The sequence below is a fragment of the Plecotus auritus genome (genome assembly GCF_963455305.1).
Source record: "Plecotus auritus genome assembly, chromosome: 10".
NCBI classification, from domain to species: Eukaryota; Metazoa; Chordata; class Mammalia; order Chiroptera; family Vespertilionidae; genus Plecotus; species Plecotus auritus.
The window spans coordinates 26,052,010-26,070,105 of NC_137785.1; the positions used below are offsets into that span (position 1 = coordinate 26,052,010).

At 49.1% G+C, this 18,096-nt stretch overlaps 1 protein-coding gene across 4 annotated transcripts in view; it reads right to left on the reverse strand.

Annotated features, from left to right (window-relative positions):
• Positions 1 to 6,719: 6,719 nt before the first annotated feature.
• FBXO31 (F-box protein 31) overlaps positions 6,720 to 18,096 on the reverse strand; it is a 43,285-nt gene continuing 31,908 nt past the window's right edge. The window contains exons 7-10 of one of the 4 annotated variants that reach the window (XM_080646060.1): positions 13,132 to 13,241; positions 12,343 to 12,496; positions 10,592 to 10,908; positions 6,720 to 8,453 (exon numbers count right to left, since the gene is read on the reverse strand). In XM_080646060.1, the coding sequence (XP_080502186.1) occupies positions 8,231 to 8,453; positions 10,592 to 10,908; positions 12,343 to 12,496; positions 13,132 to 13,241 (804 nt within the window). In that variant the 3' untranslated portion in view covers positions 6,720 to 8,230. Of the gene's footprint in view, positions 8,454 to 10,209; positions 10,909 to 12,342; positions 12,497 to 13,131; positions 13,242 to 18,096 lie in introns of all 4 variants that reach the window. The other 3 variants (XM_080646061.1, XR_013959277.1, XR_013959278.1) reach the window with 3 other exon arrangements.

The window sequence follows — 18,096 nt, forward strand, 5'->3', positions numbered from 1 at the left end:
CTCCAACGCGACCGCCCCTCTGCGCGCCCCGCTGATTGGCGCATCTCCAGCCAATAAAGCGCTACCTTCTAGGCACGTGCACTTAGCTGGCGGCTGATTGGTTCCTAGTTGACCTCGAGGTTAGTGGGTCACCGGTGAGACTGGGTGGTCCTGGAGTGGAAGTCCAGCAACCCCCACGGGGATGCCCACTCACAATTTCCGACGGATAGCCCGCGGGGCGTCCCAGCGGTGGTGGTGGGGGGGCGGTCTGTCCACCGGAAGGGGAGAAGTAGGTGCGACCCTTGCAGGGCCGCGCGGATGCGGGCCAAGCGCTGGTTTCAGAGAGCTGTGACACATCACGGCATGAGTTTATCACACGCCGGACTTGGCATATACTTGTATTTAAAGTTGTTCATTGTTTTTCTGAAATTTAGACTTAACTGTGCACCCCGCATTTCACTCGCTGGATCTGACAACCCTACCGATGGGCTCAAATTGTGGCTTTTTAGAGAAATGTGTGTTTCTTGAGAAACCTGAGGTTTAAAAGGCCATGGAATTCAAAACGGCTGCCCCCCGAGGGTCCAGCTGCTGTTTTAAACCCTTTGGCCTCTTTTCCTCTGCCCCTTAGTCTCCCCTTCCTCCACCTTCACTCCGTGCACGGGTGCCTGCGCTGGGCAGTTGCTAAAATGAAAACAGGATTATGTCTTCACATTTTCGTAAAACCAAATACTTTCTGCCTCTATATGTTCCTTTATCACAAACTTCAATTTGTATTTTTTGGAAACGAGTTTTTACCCACTTTTCACTATTTTCATGCTGACTTTAATACTCTCAATATCAATATTTGTCCAAACCATTATAAAAGGAACTGTAGCCCTAATGGGAAGTGCCCCTTCCCCCCGCCCCCCCCCTCCCAACCCGTGTTGCACTCTAACCATGGAGCAAACAAGGGTGCTCCCTGGCACTACTCAGCTTTCTTGGCTCTGCTCTTTAACCATTAAGGTCGTGACTGAGAGCAGGACTGAGCAGTACACACATGAATGCTCTCCTGGCCAGCACCCATGCTGACTGGGCAGTGCCCCTACCGTACTAGCTGCTAAATATCTCAAACATTACCCCCTGTGTCTGTGGTTGTAAGTGTCATCACTGGCCTCTTAATAGCTAATGAGAAAATTATCCAGGACTCATCATTAGCCGAGCATTTAATTTACAGCTAGCTGTCTTGTTTCTGTCCACCTTGGAGTGCTCTTGGCTTCCCTGCTATTTCCCTTCTAAGCCCACTGGAACATGGCTATAGCATGGAGGACAGGCTCATGACCCTCCCAAGCTCTGGTCCTTACCACTGAGACACTGTCTTGTCCTTTCATGCTAAGAACAGCTCATCACTGTCCCTATCCCCACCAAGGATGGCTAAAATTAAAAAGACTGAAGATACCAAGTTTTTGAGGATGTGGCAGGTGGAACCCTCATACATTGCTCATGAAATAGATACAACTGTGTTGGCAAACTGTTTGGCAGTATTATAAAACTTAAACATGAATATTGGATAAGCAGCAGTTCCTTGCCCAGGTATACACCCAAGAGAAATGAGAGCATATGTCCACCAGAAGACATGGGCAAAAACAGCAATCTTCTGTTAACAGCTCCAAACTGGAAATGAACCAAATGTCTATAAGAGGAAAATTTTTTAAAATATTTATGGCATATTCACATGGAACACAAACACACAATCGCAGCCCCCAACAAAGTAGCTGAATGAAGCACACAGAGAAGCCAGACCCCAAAATGTGCATGTGATTCCACCTGTACGATGTTCAAAGCCAGGAAAGCAAATCTACCATGCCAGCTGGTGATCCAAGGGACACCCCACCCACCCTACCCCAAGTGTTCAGAATAACAAGAGCCTGATCCCAATCCTCGCCTGCCTCCTGGCCTGGTCCACAAGGTGCTCAGCAAACACGCTCTGAATGACTGAGCAAGGGCGACCTGTGAAATCCTGTGTATATCAGGCAAGTCTTCTAACTTTTCCAAGCCTCCGTTTCAAAGGTGAACTAGTAATAACCATAGAACCGATCCCACAGGAAGTTTGAGAAGATGAGGTAAGACAGCATGAAAGGTGCTGGAGAGCCAGGCACATGAACCGTCAGTACCTGAGTGTATTTCCCCCCATATTTCCCTTTCCTTTCCCACTTCAAGCAAGGCTTGGCTCATTGCCACTGTCACAGGAGGGAAGCGGGACTAGAGAAGCCTGTGGTTGCCAAACATTTCTGTGCCAGGCTTTTGTTTCCAAAGTTCCCAGGAAAAGGAAGAGGGAGCAGAGTGAGGGCTCTGAGTCCCTGAATCATGGTGCAATTACTGGGCAGTATGTTCGCCAACCAAGGGTCCCTGCCTGAGAGCACGAGGGGGGCCTGCATTTAGCCTGTGCTCAGCCTAATTGGCCCGCCACAGGCGTAGAAGATGAGTTCTACAAAACTAAATCCTGGATTAAGTTAAAACATGATTTTTAAATAAAATCTAAAAACTGTAATTTTTAAGATTTCATGTTCCTTATCAGGGGCCTTCTGAGTCTCAGAAGTGAAAGCATCCCTTTCCAGTCAGGTCATGTAGTGGGTCTGAGTTAAGATAACGCCAGGCGCCACTGGTTTGCGTTGGTGTGTTCTTTGATAATGGCTCCTGTATACAGGATGCTTACTTTCTCACCCATACTGGGGCCTGGGTTATGTGCCCGGTGCCCACTGGTGGACATCATGTGCAATTCTGCTGCCAAACTCTTACCCTTTCCTCCTGGGATCACGGCTTTCATGGTCACCCTTATTCTCCTCGCCTCTCAGTCTGTGACGTTCTAGCGTTCTCTCTTCAGTGAGCTGTGTAACTTCAGCATCTCGGTCTCCCTTCTCTTCTTCACTGTATCCTCCTGCTGTGGGACACGGAGCCCACTCTCACCCTCCTCCTGACTGTCATCAGAGCGCTGTGAAAGGGGCACAGCCCAAGCCAGCCAGCCAGGCTCGGAGAGTTTGTTCATTTTCAAATGCCTCTGTCACCATTGCACCCCCTTCCCCCCCCCACACACACACACACCCCTCCACACCAAGCACCCACATCCTAGTGCTTTCCCTGAGATCACCAAAGCGTCCTCAGGAAAAGAGGGGTTCTGAGAAGTGTCTCACTTGCCTGTGGTGCCCAATGGAAGCTTGCCAATCCAACCATGGAACACTGAGAACAGAGAGAAGTGCCATGGTAATGAGGGGCATTCACCAGGCTCAGCCAGCCCCTAGCTCCATCCTGCATCCTGGAGGGGCCTGAGAAGAGGACAGGAATTGGGTCTAGGTCCTCGCCTGCCTCCTGGCCTGGTCCACAAGGTGCTCAGCAGACATGCTCTGAATGACTGTGTGAACAAGGGCGACCTGTGAATTCCCCCCGTTGCCTGGGCTCCCATGTTGGTATGGCAGCTACCCTGAGCTGTGTCCAGGCACCTGCGGTCCAATGAGTGGTCACAGTGGCTCTGTGAGGTGGGCTCCAGCACTGAGCCACTAGCAGGCGGGTCCTGAGACAGCATTGGGGCAAGTGGCACAGAGGGGCAAGGGCGGCATCAGCTCTTCTCTCTCACCCCTCCAACCCAGTCCAAAAGTCCACAACTCCTTACCCAGAGTCCTGTCATTTTCCAGGGTTCAGGCCATGTCAGCCCTTACCAGAATCCCCACAGCAGCCTCCTGGGGACATCTCCCACCACCTTTTCCACCTGCAGTCCCTTCTCAACATGACAGCCAGAGCCATCTTCGGAGCCTGATCAGAGGTCTCCAGGGGCTCCCAGGTAGAGCCCTGTTCCTCACAGTGTGGGAAGGCCCGAAGGATTCTGTGTGATCTGTGCCTGTGTGAATACAAACACACATGTGCACATCCCATTTCCAATGACAGTTTCAGACAAATTGATGGCATTGTGGTGTTACCCAACTCAAAGGGTTTGCTGCCTAGGGCGTCCTATTCAAGATGTGGTGGTTGTTAGTTTTATTTACTTGTAGCAAGTAAGGGAGATTGACACCCAAAGCTCTGTCTCCCGGAGGGAGGCTTAGCCATTACTTGTATACACTGTTTGGTTAATTACAGTCATTTCTTCTGGGCAGTTGCCTAAACTTATCAGGTTGGGTTCTGCTCAAGCTCATCCTTTAAAGTTGCCTCTGCAAAATATTGTACATTTTAACATTTAGCAACAATAGCATTTAATAATATTAAGAACTTCCCAAATTTTGGGACCTTTGTCTTATCTAACAGTGGCTTTCTTCTCCTCTCTAAATACTTCTGAGAGCATTTAGTCAGATTACATTCCAGATCTTCTCCCAAAAGTAAAGACAGAGAGGTTAGCCTACATTAACACTTGGAAGGCCCATAAATTGGTGTATTTTTTCCTCAAGTTCAGGAAAAAACAAGGACATTCCCATAGCACTCTTAACAGCTGGAACACCAAGGTAGTGAACAGAAGAAAAGGCTCCAAAAGCACACGACTGCTTTCTCCAAATTCGGAGTTATACATCTGGCTGCTCAGAGTCTATACACCAGACACCGTGGTCACAGGAACTTAGGAAATTTCGATTCCTGTCACCAAGTTCACTGAGTGACAAAGGGACTGAGCAGGTGTCTGTTCTTTGGCACTGCTCACGAGCACTAAAAAATGACTCACTGGCAGTGCGAGGACACCTGGGCAACCCATAAACTGAATACCAGCCCTTAAGTGTCGTCAGGGTGGAGAGAATCAGTCTTGGCTGCAGCAGTCAACTCCAAGTTCTCAGTGAAAGAGAAAGCCTGTAGCTCTGGCTGGTTTGGCTCAGTGCTTGGAGTGTTGGCTGGCACTCTGAATAATTGGGGTTCAATTCCTGGTCAAGGGGACGTGCCTTGGTTGTAGCTTTGATCCCAGCCCTGTTCTGGGTGTTTGTTTGAGGCAATTGATGTGTCTTATGTCCGTGGCTCTCTCTTTCCCCCTCTTCCTTCCCTTCCTCTTTCTCTAAAAATCAGTGGCGGGGGGGCGGGGCAGAAAAGAGACGGAGAGAAAGCCTGTCATGTCAACTTGGCCCCTTAGCTAGATCTGCATGAAGCAGGAATGGAGGCCCACCTGCATCTAGCTAGTCAGACCACTATGTGCACTCCCTGCTCTCCACGCTGGCCAGGAGGACTTGCCTGGGCCTGAGCTGGGGTCAGGACAGAAGGGCATGGGAGGAAGGGAGCAGAGCAGCAAGCACCAGCCACAGTGAGCCAGATGCCCAGACTTGGGCATGTTTTCAGAAAGGGAGGTCCCAGTCTGGACTGTGGAGTCGGGAATTCTCCCACGGCTAGGTGGCCTCCAAACCTGTTTACACTCAGCAGCAGACACTGGAGGTCTGAACTGGATGAGCAGATAGAACTGGATATACACCAGGCCTGTGTCACATAGCTGAAAAAAAAAGAGGTCATTTGCAATGAACATCCAGCCCTGATATAGAAGACGCTCCAATGACTTGTGCCTGAAATCTCCAATCACATCCTCTTCAGTTGAGTAGCAGAGAACAGAGCATGTCCAAGTATACAGATGCAGGTGTTTCTTGCAGTCCACACGACAGACGTGCCTCACCCAACCTCCCAGCAGCAAGGTGGCAAGCAAAGGTGGCGCCAACGATGGAAAAATGTCTAAGGATACTCCTAGGCCCACCTGCCACCTTTCCCAAATCAAGCACCACATGGGCACTGCTGGTCCCTAAAATGGGTCATTCAGGTCTAGTTAATTCTTCCGAAGTTAATTCATGCAGGAAGTTCTGATGAGCTGCCTGACCATTCCCTTGACCGAGGAAGCCAGCTGGTGCTGGGTCCCTGCACACTCACTGCTGAACTGGAAACCAAGAGCTAGCTGGCTGAAGACATATCTGAGTGGGAAACCCCTGCTCTGTACTGGTGGCTGGCCTTGCCTGGCGTCACTGCGGGCACTGCCAGGACAGACACCACAGGCCCTGAGCCCTCACTTCACACCAGAGACAGGCCTGCCCCCAGCCCAGGGTTATTTTGGTCTGTATTTGTAGAAGCCGTGTATAGACCCAAACACTGGAGACAGGTTACATCATTCAGATTTGAGATTGGTTTTGAATCAGAAATACTCATTTCGATCCGTGTGAGCTTTACAATGCTTAGGGGAGGCGTCAGATGGAGAAGGGAGTTCCTCAGAGCAGCGGTCGCCAACTTTCGGACCTCACGGACCACCGGTGGTCTGGCAACCGCTGCCTTAGAGCAAGCCTCAGGCTCTAGGTAAAATAGGCATTTTCTTGACTTCATTTAAGCAATGGTGAAACAAAGAGAACAAGGGCTTGCACGCCCAGTTGTCCTTCATTTTCCTCAAAGCTTCACGGCCACAATTACCACGAGGGTTCTGGGCCGGCCACACTTGGCACGAGAGTAGAAGTCATTCTGCAAGACAGGGGCAGTGACAACACTTTTAGGCTCAGTCCTGCCAAAGATGTGGAAACTGGGACCATGCCTCAACTTGACTGCATGACCTGCTAGAAGGATCTGGAAGGTGAGCAATGGGCATGCATCTCTAATGAGATCCAGCTGACAGCGCCAGGCAAGTGAACCCATAGCTGCCCAGGAGGGACCTCACCTTCTCCACTTGTCTCTCTCGGGTCTCCACAGAACCTCTTAGGAGGTTTGCCATTTAGGGGTTGTGTCCCAGAAATTGTCAATTCTATGATACTGGGAAGCAAAAGGTCAAAGTTGCCAAACGAACTGAAGCTAGGGCAGTGGGGATGTTTTTATTTAAAAAAAAAAAAAAAAAAAAAGCCAGAGAGAAATTAATCAGGAAAACAGAGGACACATTTCACAAGACAGCTCAGGTTGGTCTCTACATGAAGGTACCACAAAGCTGCCCCCTTCCCTGGGGTCCCTCGTCTCTAGTGTGAGGGCTCAGTGCAATCCACCGAACAAGGAAAAGTAACAGAGAGGGGAACAAACTCCGCCCTGCCCCCCGTGAAGCGCACACCTGGGCAGATGGGGTGGAGATGGCTCTGTGCAGGCTGGAGGGAGAGTTGAAATGTCCTTGGAGACCAGCATGCATTTAGGGCTCTGTTCTTCAATAGATACTGAGACCAGCAAGGACCTCAGAAGGGGTTCCCCAAATGCAGGTGTCAACCCAACACGGGAACACCACCAGTAGAAGAGTCATTGCTCAGAGTCTCCATACGGGAGGGTCCCGGAGAGGTCCTGGTCTCCAAAGGGCACCCTGATTCGTACAGTGTGACTTTTCTAGAAAGCTGCCCTCTTGCCCACAAAGGGGCTGCAGTCCTCATGTGCTGTAACACTTCCCAGAACAGCGCCTGTGTACATCGTGCAGATGGAATAAACGCAGGGTTGTAAAAAGACATAGCCCTGTCCAGTCCTGGGACATGTAGCTGCAGTTTGAGATTCTAACATCAGAGCATGTGTGTGTGTGTGTGGGGGGGGGGGGGGGGGTACACAATGAGCACTGACAGAAACTGCCTGCAGGGAAAGTTCTAATGCTAGAGAGGCCAGGGCAGGCACATGGGTGCTGCCCAGAGACCAGGACCAGGGGTGGTATTCACAGGGCCTCCAAGTTGCTCAAAGGCCTGCAGTGACGTTCTCTAATGACCTGTATCACCAGCCCCGTTTCCCTGATTCAGAAACTGAGATGGGGGTGAAGTGCTTTTGTCCAAAATCTGAGTCAGTATAGAAATGGGAATTCACAAAAAAGAAAAAAGAAAAAACAAGAAAAATGGAAATTTAGTCCTGGGTCCTGAGACTGACACCCCAACTCCCTGGGGCTCTCTTTCCACAAACACTACCCTCACTACCTGCCCAGGCTGCATAGAAGTTCACCTCGCCAGGCCCTCACAGGTCCATGGCCACTTTCATTTGCTTCCTGCAGAGTGGACGGTGGAGCTGGCACCCCACACACTGGACCCTTACATCAAGAGACTCAGTTATGTCATGAGTTTCCCTGAAGGAGGATTTTGTTTTCCCTAGAAAACTGTCAGTGAGCCAAAGACAAACTCAATTTCTCCAATTCTTTTTTTTTTATAAGACATGCTCAGCTCAGCCTTCCCATCAGCTACTGATAAATATGCAGACATATGTTGCACACTCTATAGAAAGCATCTCGGGCCGAGACGCCTACAAGAAGGTGGGTGCTCTGGTCAGAAGGTCAAATCTCCAAAGTGCATGCTGCTGCTCTTCCCAGGTCACAGGGTCTGGAGCCGCGCCCCCAGCAGGGAAGGGGCCGTCAGGAGGTCAGGGACTGAATGTTCTTGAGCATCTCCTCGAAGGCCTGTGGGGACGGTGCGTCCGCATTCCGGAAGGTGGCCTGGACTCTGCTGTACAGGCTGAAGGATTTCAGCTCCAGCCAGATGAACCCGAAGCGGTCTTCGTCAAACAGGATGAAGACCCCGGGCGTGCGCTCGGGGCTAGTGAAGCCGTGACCTGCGATGAGGCCTGTGCCGTAGAAACTGAACAAAGAAGGAGGGAAAGCACAAGGGAAAGAAGAGTGAGAGGAGCTTTGTGACATTAACTCAGAAGGTCAAACTTTCAAATATCATATGGCCAAGTATTGAGATCTCTATATATGAGGCTGAAACACATTTATCTTTCTCGCTTCTGATGGATGACAAGAAGTCAGAGGCTGGCCTGAATCTCCCAGCATGTGCAATGGTGCCAGAGACCCCCAAAACTCCCGGCAACGCTAAGACACTGCTGGGCTGAAGAAGGGAGAGCAGCCTGTGGTTCAGAGGGTTTTCCGGGTGGGGAAAAAAGGACCAGAACCTACAGGGAGGCAAAGGCTTAGAGAACACACAGCAAACGTTTCCTGTTCGGGCACTGTGGCAACGCCTCGCAAACCAGACAGGGAAGGATCGCAGCAGGCCTTCCCAAGCCATGGAGCCCCTGATATTCAGGATGGGGGTGGAGGACCATCCTACAGCTCGGCCAGGGGTCTGGCCGGAGCTTCCGGACTGGCTGGACCCAACATCCAGGTGAGCTGCTAATGGGCTCTTAGCTGGCCAGGAGCTACTAGGACCTGTCAAGCTTTACAGGAATAAGAGAGCCTTTTTCTTTTATGGCGTTTCAAACGGGAATGTAATATACAGCATAGGAAAAATAGTCAACATTATCCTAATAACTTGGTATGGTGACAGATGGTTACTAGACTTATTGTGATGATCACATCATAAGGTATATAGAAGTGATCTATACACCTGAAACTAATATAATATTGCATGTCAACTATACTTTAATAAAAAATTTTAAAACTTTACAAAAATATTTACATCAGGTAAAATTATATCAGAATGCTATTTGTATGTCTTCCTCTGGAAAAACCAAATTCAGTCACTTTTATCATCACTGTATAACAAGAAAATGTAGTAATTTTTTTCTGCTAAGCCCATGTAGATATCTAAATCCTTTTCAGGGAGCTCAGCCAGCTGCCCACACTGTTCGTCTGTAAGTACTAGCAAATAGCCACTGCAGACACACAACACAGCAGCTGGCCCAGAAATAAAGGGAAACAAACCTTTATACATAACCTGAAAAAGGTGGAGAGGGTCAGCTGTGATGCCAGGAGACTGACAGATTATTCCCTCAAAATGCCCACTAAGGCAACCATACAGGAGAACTTCCTGTGATGATGAAATATTCTAGATCTGCATGTCTAATGTGGTAGCCGGAAGCCATGTGCAGCTACTGAGCTCTTGAAATGTGGCCAGTGCAACTGAGGACCTGAATTTTTAATTTTATTCATTTTAGCAAAACTTAAATAGCCCTGGAGTGTAGGGGACTGAGGGCAAGGGTCTCATAACTCATCTACCAGGGAATGTCCTGAATGGCAGGGATGGACCTGAGTGGCTGAAAGCAGGGGCCTGAGACAAAACCCTAAGAACAGCAAGTCAAGTGAAGAGCTGGCAGCCTGGGGGAGGCCTTTGTCCCAAGATCAGGGATCGGGACCTCTGCAGGGAGGGAAGCAGCAATGCCAGCCCCTTTCCAAGTGCTGTCTGGGCTGGGGTTCACTTTGGTGGCCATTGCAGCGCTGGCCCAAAGTAGCAGAGAAGGGCAGAAAAATAATAGAAAGGAGGAAGGAGGGAGGAAGGGAGGAAGGGAGGGAGGAAGGGAGGGAGGAAGGGAGGGAGGGAGATCACAGGAAGAAATAATGAATTGACTTCAGAACTACCTTCATTAGGAGATGGATGGAGAACTCACGACAGGCCTTACCTGCAAGGACATCCAGGCGAACTCCAAGCAGGCTTTCTACATGGAGAGGTGTGGGCAGGGGGAGAGTCCTCTTCCTCACTGTCTGCTTCAATGCTGCCTGATATCCTGCCTTGTCTCCCTTTTACCTTAGTAACTATGTGATGCAAGGCATTCTGGGAGGAGTCTTCACACCTGGCAGTTCTAATATCCCCAGTCTGAGGCTCCCCAAGGGATGTGACAGCTGACTGTACAGCCCAGGAAACAGTGCCATCTGTTCAGGTATGAGCTGGGGCTTGGTCCAACCATCAGAGGCTCCCATTCTGGTGCAGCAAGCCCCACCGCCAGCCTGTCAGAGCCAGGTCCCACCCCAAAACTGGGTCTTCGCCCACCCTCCTGTCCTTACCACATCCTGCAGGTTCGGGGGTAGTTCTCATTCCTTGAGCTCACACCCACAGGCAGAACAAACTGGACAGGCTCCTCCTTCAAAGCTGCGGCCCCTTCATTCCCGGGCTCTCTGACCTCAGTGGGTGGCCCGGAACCCTCGCTGTCCTCAGTCCTGCCTTCTTGCTGCTGCTGCTCCTGGCGCACCTGCTCCTGAGCCTCCAGGACGATGCGCGAGAGCTCGTTGAAGTTGCAGAGATTCTCGACATTGGGCAGCTGGATGCGGTGCAAGAGGTCGATCTCTACTGTCTGCTGCCCAGCAGGGATGTTGGGGTCACCCTGTGGATCAAGTGGATGGTGGTCAGCAGGGCTCAGAGAGCAGCAGAAACACGCTCCAGCCTAGATCCCACCTCTGGCTAGATGAGCTCACTCAGCGTTCCTACTGACTTAGAAGCAACCATTTGAGAAGTAGGACCATTTTAGAAGCCCTTAAAAAATTAGTGCCTTGCCCTGGCCGGTTTGGCTCAGTGGATAGAGCGTTGGCCTGCGGACTGAAAGGTCCCAGGTTTGATTCCAGCCAAGGGCACATGCTGGGGTTGTGGGCTCGATCCCCAGCAGGGGGCGTGCAGGAGGCAGCCAATCAGTGATTCTCTCTCATCATTGATGTTTCTATCTCTCTCTCCCTCTCCCTTCCTCTCTGAAATCAATAAAGAAATATATATATTTTAAAAAAAAAAATAGTGCCTAGAGGAGGCAGCCCCATCAGTGAAAGGATCTTTGAGGACAGAAAATGACAACACTGACTAGTGATCTGCTGAGGGTCTGCAGGCACCCAGCACAGTGGCTCATCCGCATTCAAAGACCACAAGTGGAAACTACCCTGTGTGACAGCTGAAGAGACCAGGGCTTAGAGAACGTCATCCTCTCCCAGGGTCAGGCAGAGGGCAGCAGGCCTGAGAGGCCAGCCCAGATAGGTCTGCCTGGAACGCAGAAGCTCCTAAGCCTGTACCCCAGGAGATCCCCGAGGCCCTGCAGCTTTCCACGAGCCCCAGGAGCATGCCGAAATCCCTGCTGGAGAGCCCCCCTGTGCCAGGGACGCAGCCCTGGTTCCAGGCTCTTGTTCACATGAGCTTTCCCCAAGCAGAGGCATCCCAGCAGACAGAGGTTCAAGAGCAATGTTTTGTGAGGACTAGGAAGTGGTGCTGCTTCTTCAGGATGTTCTAGTGTATCTGCCAGAAACTCACCCCACCAACTACGCAAATGACAGGTGAACCCAGAATGATTGGCGGCCCTTGGAGCGGGCAACACAGGGCCTGCGTGGCTCAACAACCCTCCAACTGCTTTCACAAGCCGCTGAGCACAGGACAGGCAGTGGGGCCTATGTGCTACTGCAGGGGGTCTCCAATGTGCTGGCCCTTGGGGTCACCTGGGGAGGCTGTGAAGCCATTACCCAGCCCCCTCCCCATTAAATGAGAACTTGTAGGGTGGGGCAAGGGCATTAGTGTTTTTTCAACTGCCCTTTCTCAAGGTATGTCAGTGTCCAGCCAGGAAAAGAGCCTTGTAGGAAAGTGGAAGTACTCAAAATCCCCTAAGATTCTGGTTGGGTGGGCCCGAGTAGGGCCTGAGGATCTACACTCCCAACCAGCTTCCTGGTGAAGCGGTGCCCCAGGCCCCAGCCATATCAAGTAGCCAAGGTGCAGCCCGAGCGCCCTGCCACGGCCAACCTGACAAGTCCACACAGGGCTGGACCCGGCAGGTAGCCCCAGGACTTACTGTGATCTTCGTGACCCTGGCATGCTTTCCGTGGAAGCTGAGCATGACAATCTCTAAGCCGTGGCTGCCATAGGTGCCTTTAAAGAGGCCTGGCCTGATGAGATCATCCGGGTGGCTGGGCGGGAGGTAGATGCGGCGGTAGGTCAGGCAGTTGCTGTGGGGGGCGGGGATGGATAGTGTGACAACATGGCAGAGTCCCACGGAGCTGCAGCAGTGCAGAGCCCATACCTCCTTGTCCCCCCAGGGGGTGGGCAAGGCAAGCAGATGAGCATGGCCAGGTAAGTGGGGAGCAGGGGCACCCCATGTTCCTGAGCCATGCTCACCCTACCCACAGGTGCATGGCACCCTCACACCTACTCTGATTCCAACAAGGCTTAACAGGGGCTCATATGTCTCTGCTGGGCCCCCCAAGGCAGCTGGAGTGGAGCTCTCAGAGGAGGGAAGAGAATGCCACTCCTGTTCTATTACCCTGGGACAGGAACCCAAGACTGCGCAAGGGACATGGCAAAGGGACTAAACAGGGGCTGCAGGGGCAGGTCTCAGGGACAGAGAGGCTGAGAAAGCAGGCCTCCCAGGGTGGATGAGGGAAAACAACCCTGAGGATTAGGCACATACAGCAGGCCCATAAGATGGAAAACATACGGGGTGCAGGCGGGGAGGTGGGGATGGGGACTGCTCAGGGGTACCGAGAGAGGGAGGTACTGAGTTAACAATTCTCCCACAGAGACTGCACTCACAGGACCCACAGAGAGGGACTGTGCTCAGCACCCAGAGGGCGGCTGCACTTACTCATACTGACTGGTGTAGATGAACTTCATCAGGATGAGCTCTTGCATGTGCTCGTGGAAAATGTCCTCCAGCGTCCGCCCCCATTCTTCCCTCAGCCATGTTCGGAATTCCTTCCAAGAGAACACAGGTCGTGAAAACCACCATGACACAGGGGCATGGAGCCTGCTCACCTGTGATCCTGATTGGACAAAGCAGCATTTTTATAGCTGTGGGCACACCTATGACAAAGGAACCCACCTGGGTGGACAGATGGAGACAGGGCTGGGCAGGAGAATGGGGAGCTGCCCTGTGTTTGGTCTCCCAGCACCTGGCCTCCCTTCCTGCTAGGCGTGCCACCAGTGAAAAATGGGCTCTGGTCCCTGCTTTCCCAGAGCACAATGAGCCTAGACTTCAGGGGAAGGAGCAGGGGTCCCTTCAGGTGAGGCTGGGGCCATAGTCCCGGCCCAGAGCTCCCAGGGACAGCCACATGAGCTTCACTTCGTGCCCATGAACCAGGAGGTGTCTATGCTGAACTGGCTTGACACTGCACAGCCTCTGAGCCTAGTTCTCAGGGTTCTGGGAGAGCAGCAGCAAGCAGGGCTCGGCCGCCAAGTCCGGTGCTGGTGAGTTGGCCAGAGGTACTTTCTGCAGCTGCTGCTAAGGAACATGGGACAGCCTGGGTCGAGGGACTGTGGCTGGATTTTCCTTTCTCAAATGTGCCTTCATAATAATGTGGTATGTTCGGTAAGTGCATGTGCAAAAAGTCCCCAAAGCTCAATAATTCACTTACGGAATCAAACACTGGGAAGGATAGTTAGTGTTTAATTGCTTCATTCTGCACATTTAACTTAATCCACAGAACTGAGTTCCTAATTCAATATAGTATTTCTAATGATTATATAGAATTAGCTCTATAAATGGAAGTGAAAGCAATTTACCAAAACAACAAAAGAGCTACAATCTGTCAAGTGCTTTAGTATGCTACTGCCCAAATCTGGCAAATAACAAAAATTACTAGTGAGTAAACAAAACAACTATTAGAACTACAAAGTCAATATATAAAAATCAACTGTATTTTTATATATTAGCAGCACAAAATTGTAAAATAAAAAATTTTAATCCTATTTACAATAACCTAAAACAAAACAAAACCACAGGACTTGGGAATAAATATTACAAAATATGTGCAGACCTCCACTCTGAAAATGCCAACACTGCTGAAAGAAAGTAAAGAGGCCTAATAATAGTGAGAAGTCTCTACAGACTGGACATTCCCCATTAAATCATCGATTTACAAACTGACCTACACATTCAATGTCAATCATAATCCTACCAGGATAGCCTTTCTGTAGAAACGAGCAAGCTGATTCTGAAATTCATATGGAAATTTTAAAAACCTAAACGTCCAAAGCAATTTTGCAAAAGAATAAAGCTGAAGGACCCACACTAGCCCATGTTACGACTTACTATAAAGCTACAGTAATTGAGATGGTGGTATGAGCATAAGGCCTGACAAATATATTAATAGAACTAAACAGAGAGCCTGGAATCAGACCCACATTTATCTGGTCAGCTGATTTGTTTTGTTTTGTGTCGTTAATCCTCACCTGAGGATATTTTTCCCATTGATTTTTAGAGTGGAAGGGAGTGAGAGGGAGAGGGGAAGAGGGAAAGGGGGGGGGGGAAGAGAGAGAGAGAGAGAGAGAGAGAGAGAGAGAGAGAGAGAGAGTCACTTGAGGATAGGTAAAGTTTTTTAGGACACAGAAAAAATAACCATAAAAAAATTTGACAAATTATACTTCACCAAAGTCAAAACCTTTCACTTAAATGGCTCAACTCATGGACTAAAGGCCCTTAAAAAATAAAATAGATAAATAACAAATAAAAATGGAAGCAAGTGAATGTAATGAACAAGGATTTCAATGTTGCCATGGTGAATAATCAGACTTGAGCTAAGTGCCATAGAGAAGATGGCTTGTGAATAGTCCTAATCTTATTTACCTTGCATGAAAAGGCCAAAGTCATTAGGAATACCAACCAGACCCAATTATTTAGAACAAAGAACTTTTAAATACATGTTTACTATAAATTAATCTTACAGCATATATATACATAAGAAAAAACTCAGGGGCCTAGAACATATAAGAATCAGTTTAATATTTACCCAGGGCTGACTTACTATGTGTTAGCACTGTATAATCATTGCTTAATCTGCACAATGGCCTAGGAGATGGGTGTTAACATTTTCCTTGTTCTTCAGAGGTTTGGGACTTATAAAAGTAAAGAAACCTTTCCAAAGTCACCCAGCTAGTAAGTGACAGAATCAGAGCTAACCCAAAGTCCATGTGCTAACTCAGTGGTTCTGAACCTTCCTAATGCTGCGACCCTTTAATACAGTTCCTCATGTTGTGGTGACCCCCAACCATAAAATTATTTTCGTTGCTACTTCATAACTGTAATTTTGCTACTGTTATGAATCGTAATGTAAATATCTGTGTTTTCCAATGGTCTTAGGCTCTACAGCAGCGGTTCTCAACCTGTGGGTTGCGACCTGTAGAACCGCTAGCAGGGTCGTCTAAGACCATTGGAAAACACAGATATTTACATTACGATTCATAACAGTAGCAAAATTACAGTTATGAAGTAGCAACGAAAATAATTTTATGGTTGGGGGTCACCACAACGTGAGGAACTGTATTAAAGGGTCGCAGCATTAGAAAGGTTCAGAACCACTGTGCTAACTGGTCTTGCCTTCACCAAGGCCAATACCAGGGCCAACAGGAGCATGGGGGGCGGGGCTCACCTGCCCTGGCAGGCTGTACACAAGCACCAACCAACTGACAACATGTAACAGGAATTTGGAGCATCTTCAGAGCCTTCCACACATTTCTGCATGATCCATAAGGTTTCCATGGATTTCAGACAGTGGAGTGAGGGTACTGACACCTGGCATCCTCCTGGATGGCTCCAGCCAGGCCTGGTGCTAAGTCATTCACATGTGGTATCCTATTCAACCCTCCTAGATCACTTGGGGCCCACAGATAATTATATGGCCCCGTCTTATACATAAGAACTGAGGCTCCCAGAGGGTAAGTCTCTCAAGCACGTGATCAAGAGGGTAATGGGAGAAATGCGAATATTTGAGCACAAACCCCATGTCTACCTACAGGAGAATGGTTATATCCAATTACATCAGAGCAAGATGATGGAATGCTATGCTGAACTAAAAATAAAACTTGTGAAGGGTTCTAATGAGACTGGAAAATATCTCTGGAGTAATAATTAAGCCTAAAAAAATATATCCAACTGAGAGAGTGAGATTGTCATTACATCAGAAATGCCAAAAAACATCAAGGAAGGCAGAGAGTGAGTTTGGAGACGGCTCCTATTCCTGACAGATTCTGCTGATTTCCTATTTGATGATGCTAAGACATCATTTTAGTACCTGGGTAATTACTTGTCTATCTCTGCTCTGCTCTGCAACCCCCAAGTTTTCAGAACCCTTGGGTAGGGGGGCCTGGACAGGCAGGAGCAGGGAAGTCAAGTGGTGGCTGGGCCTTGGCCATCATCCATAAAGACAAGCCAGGCGGCGTCTGCACTGGGGAGGCAGAGTTTGGGATGGCCCAAAGGCTACACTACTGCTCACAGGGATCCAGTAGCTGTACCTACAGTTTGCAGAGCACATAAGAGGGTCACACAGAATGCACCTGTGAGACTCAGGCAGAAGACACTGCCTGAGCCTCAAGACAGCCTGGACTTGGCCTTCAAAGGTGCGCAAAACTGGCGGAAATCCTGGAACTGGAGTGTGCATGCAAGCAAGTGGGAGAATTGGCAAGCCCTGTGGATGCAGTTTATGATCCCACGGGGCTGGCTTTTGGTATTGATGAAGGGTGGAGCCCACATAAAGGGCTGGGAAGGATAACTCACTGATTCCTTCATAAGCAGGATGATAAAGGGATCACAAGCTAGCACAAGCCATCAGAAACTCAAAACCTGGCTAAGACCAAGTGCCCATGAGCAGATGAGTGGATAAAAAAGCTGTGGTACATTTACACCATGGAATACTATGCAGCAGTAAAAAAGAAGAGTCTCTTACCCTTTGAGACAGCATGGAGGGACCTGCAGAGTATCATGCTAAGTGAAATAAGTTAGTCAGAGAAAGACAAGTATCACCATGATCTCACTCATATGTGGAATCTAATTAACAAAGTAAACTAATGAATGGAGTGGATTCAGAGACATGGAAGCATGGAACAGAGTGCAGAATCTCAGAGGGAAGGCAGGGAAGGGAGTGTGGGTGGGAGGTAATCAACCAAAGACCTTGTATGCATATATGCATGACCCATGGACACAGACAATAGGGTGGTGAAGGCCTGGGGTGGGAGTGGGTGGGAGGGGGTCAATGGAGGAAAAAAGGGGACAAACATAATACTTTCAACAATATTTTTTAAAAAACTGGCTGAGAAATGCACACCCAACAAATATATAGATGCTGTAATGAGCATCCTATATTTTAAAAGTCCAAGTTTTTCTTAAGAAACGGCAATATTATGCTCGCTTCAGCAGCACATATACTAAAATTGGAAAGATACAGAGAAGATTAGCATGGCCCCTGCACAAAAATGGCATGCAAATTTGTCAAGTGTTGCATATTTTTAAAAATAAATAAAATTTTAAAAAGAGATAGTATTTTGAAGTGGTATTATGACTTAGATCCTCAGAAAATTACAACTCAAAGACAAGTTAAAATTACTTGTGCAAACAAAAGGAAGCACAAAGAAACTCTTGGGTGTAGCTGACACGCAGGTCTATCCACTGTTCTGCCTGGTCTGAAAGTCTTAATCACCAAGTCCACCTGTGGGGAGAACAGTGCGGCTCTGAGAACAGCCCTCTCATCTGCCTGTAACTCACCTCCAAGAAGAAACCTGTACAGCACACGGAAGCTCTCGGGATGAAGGAGAATTGCCTACTGAAAACAATTTCCTT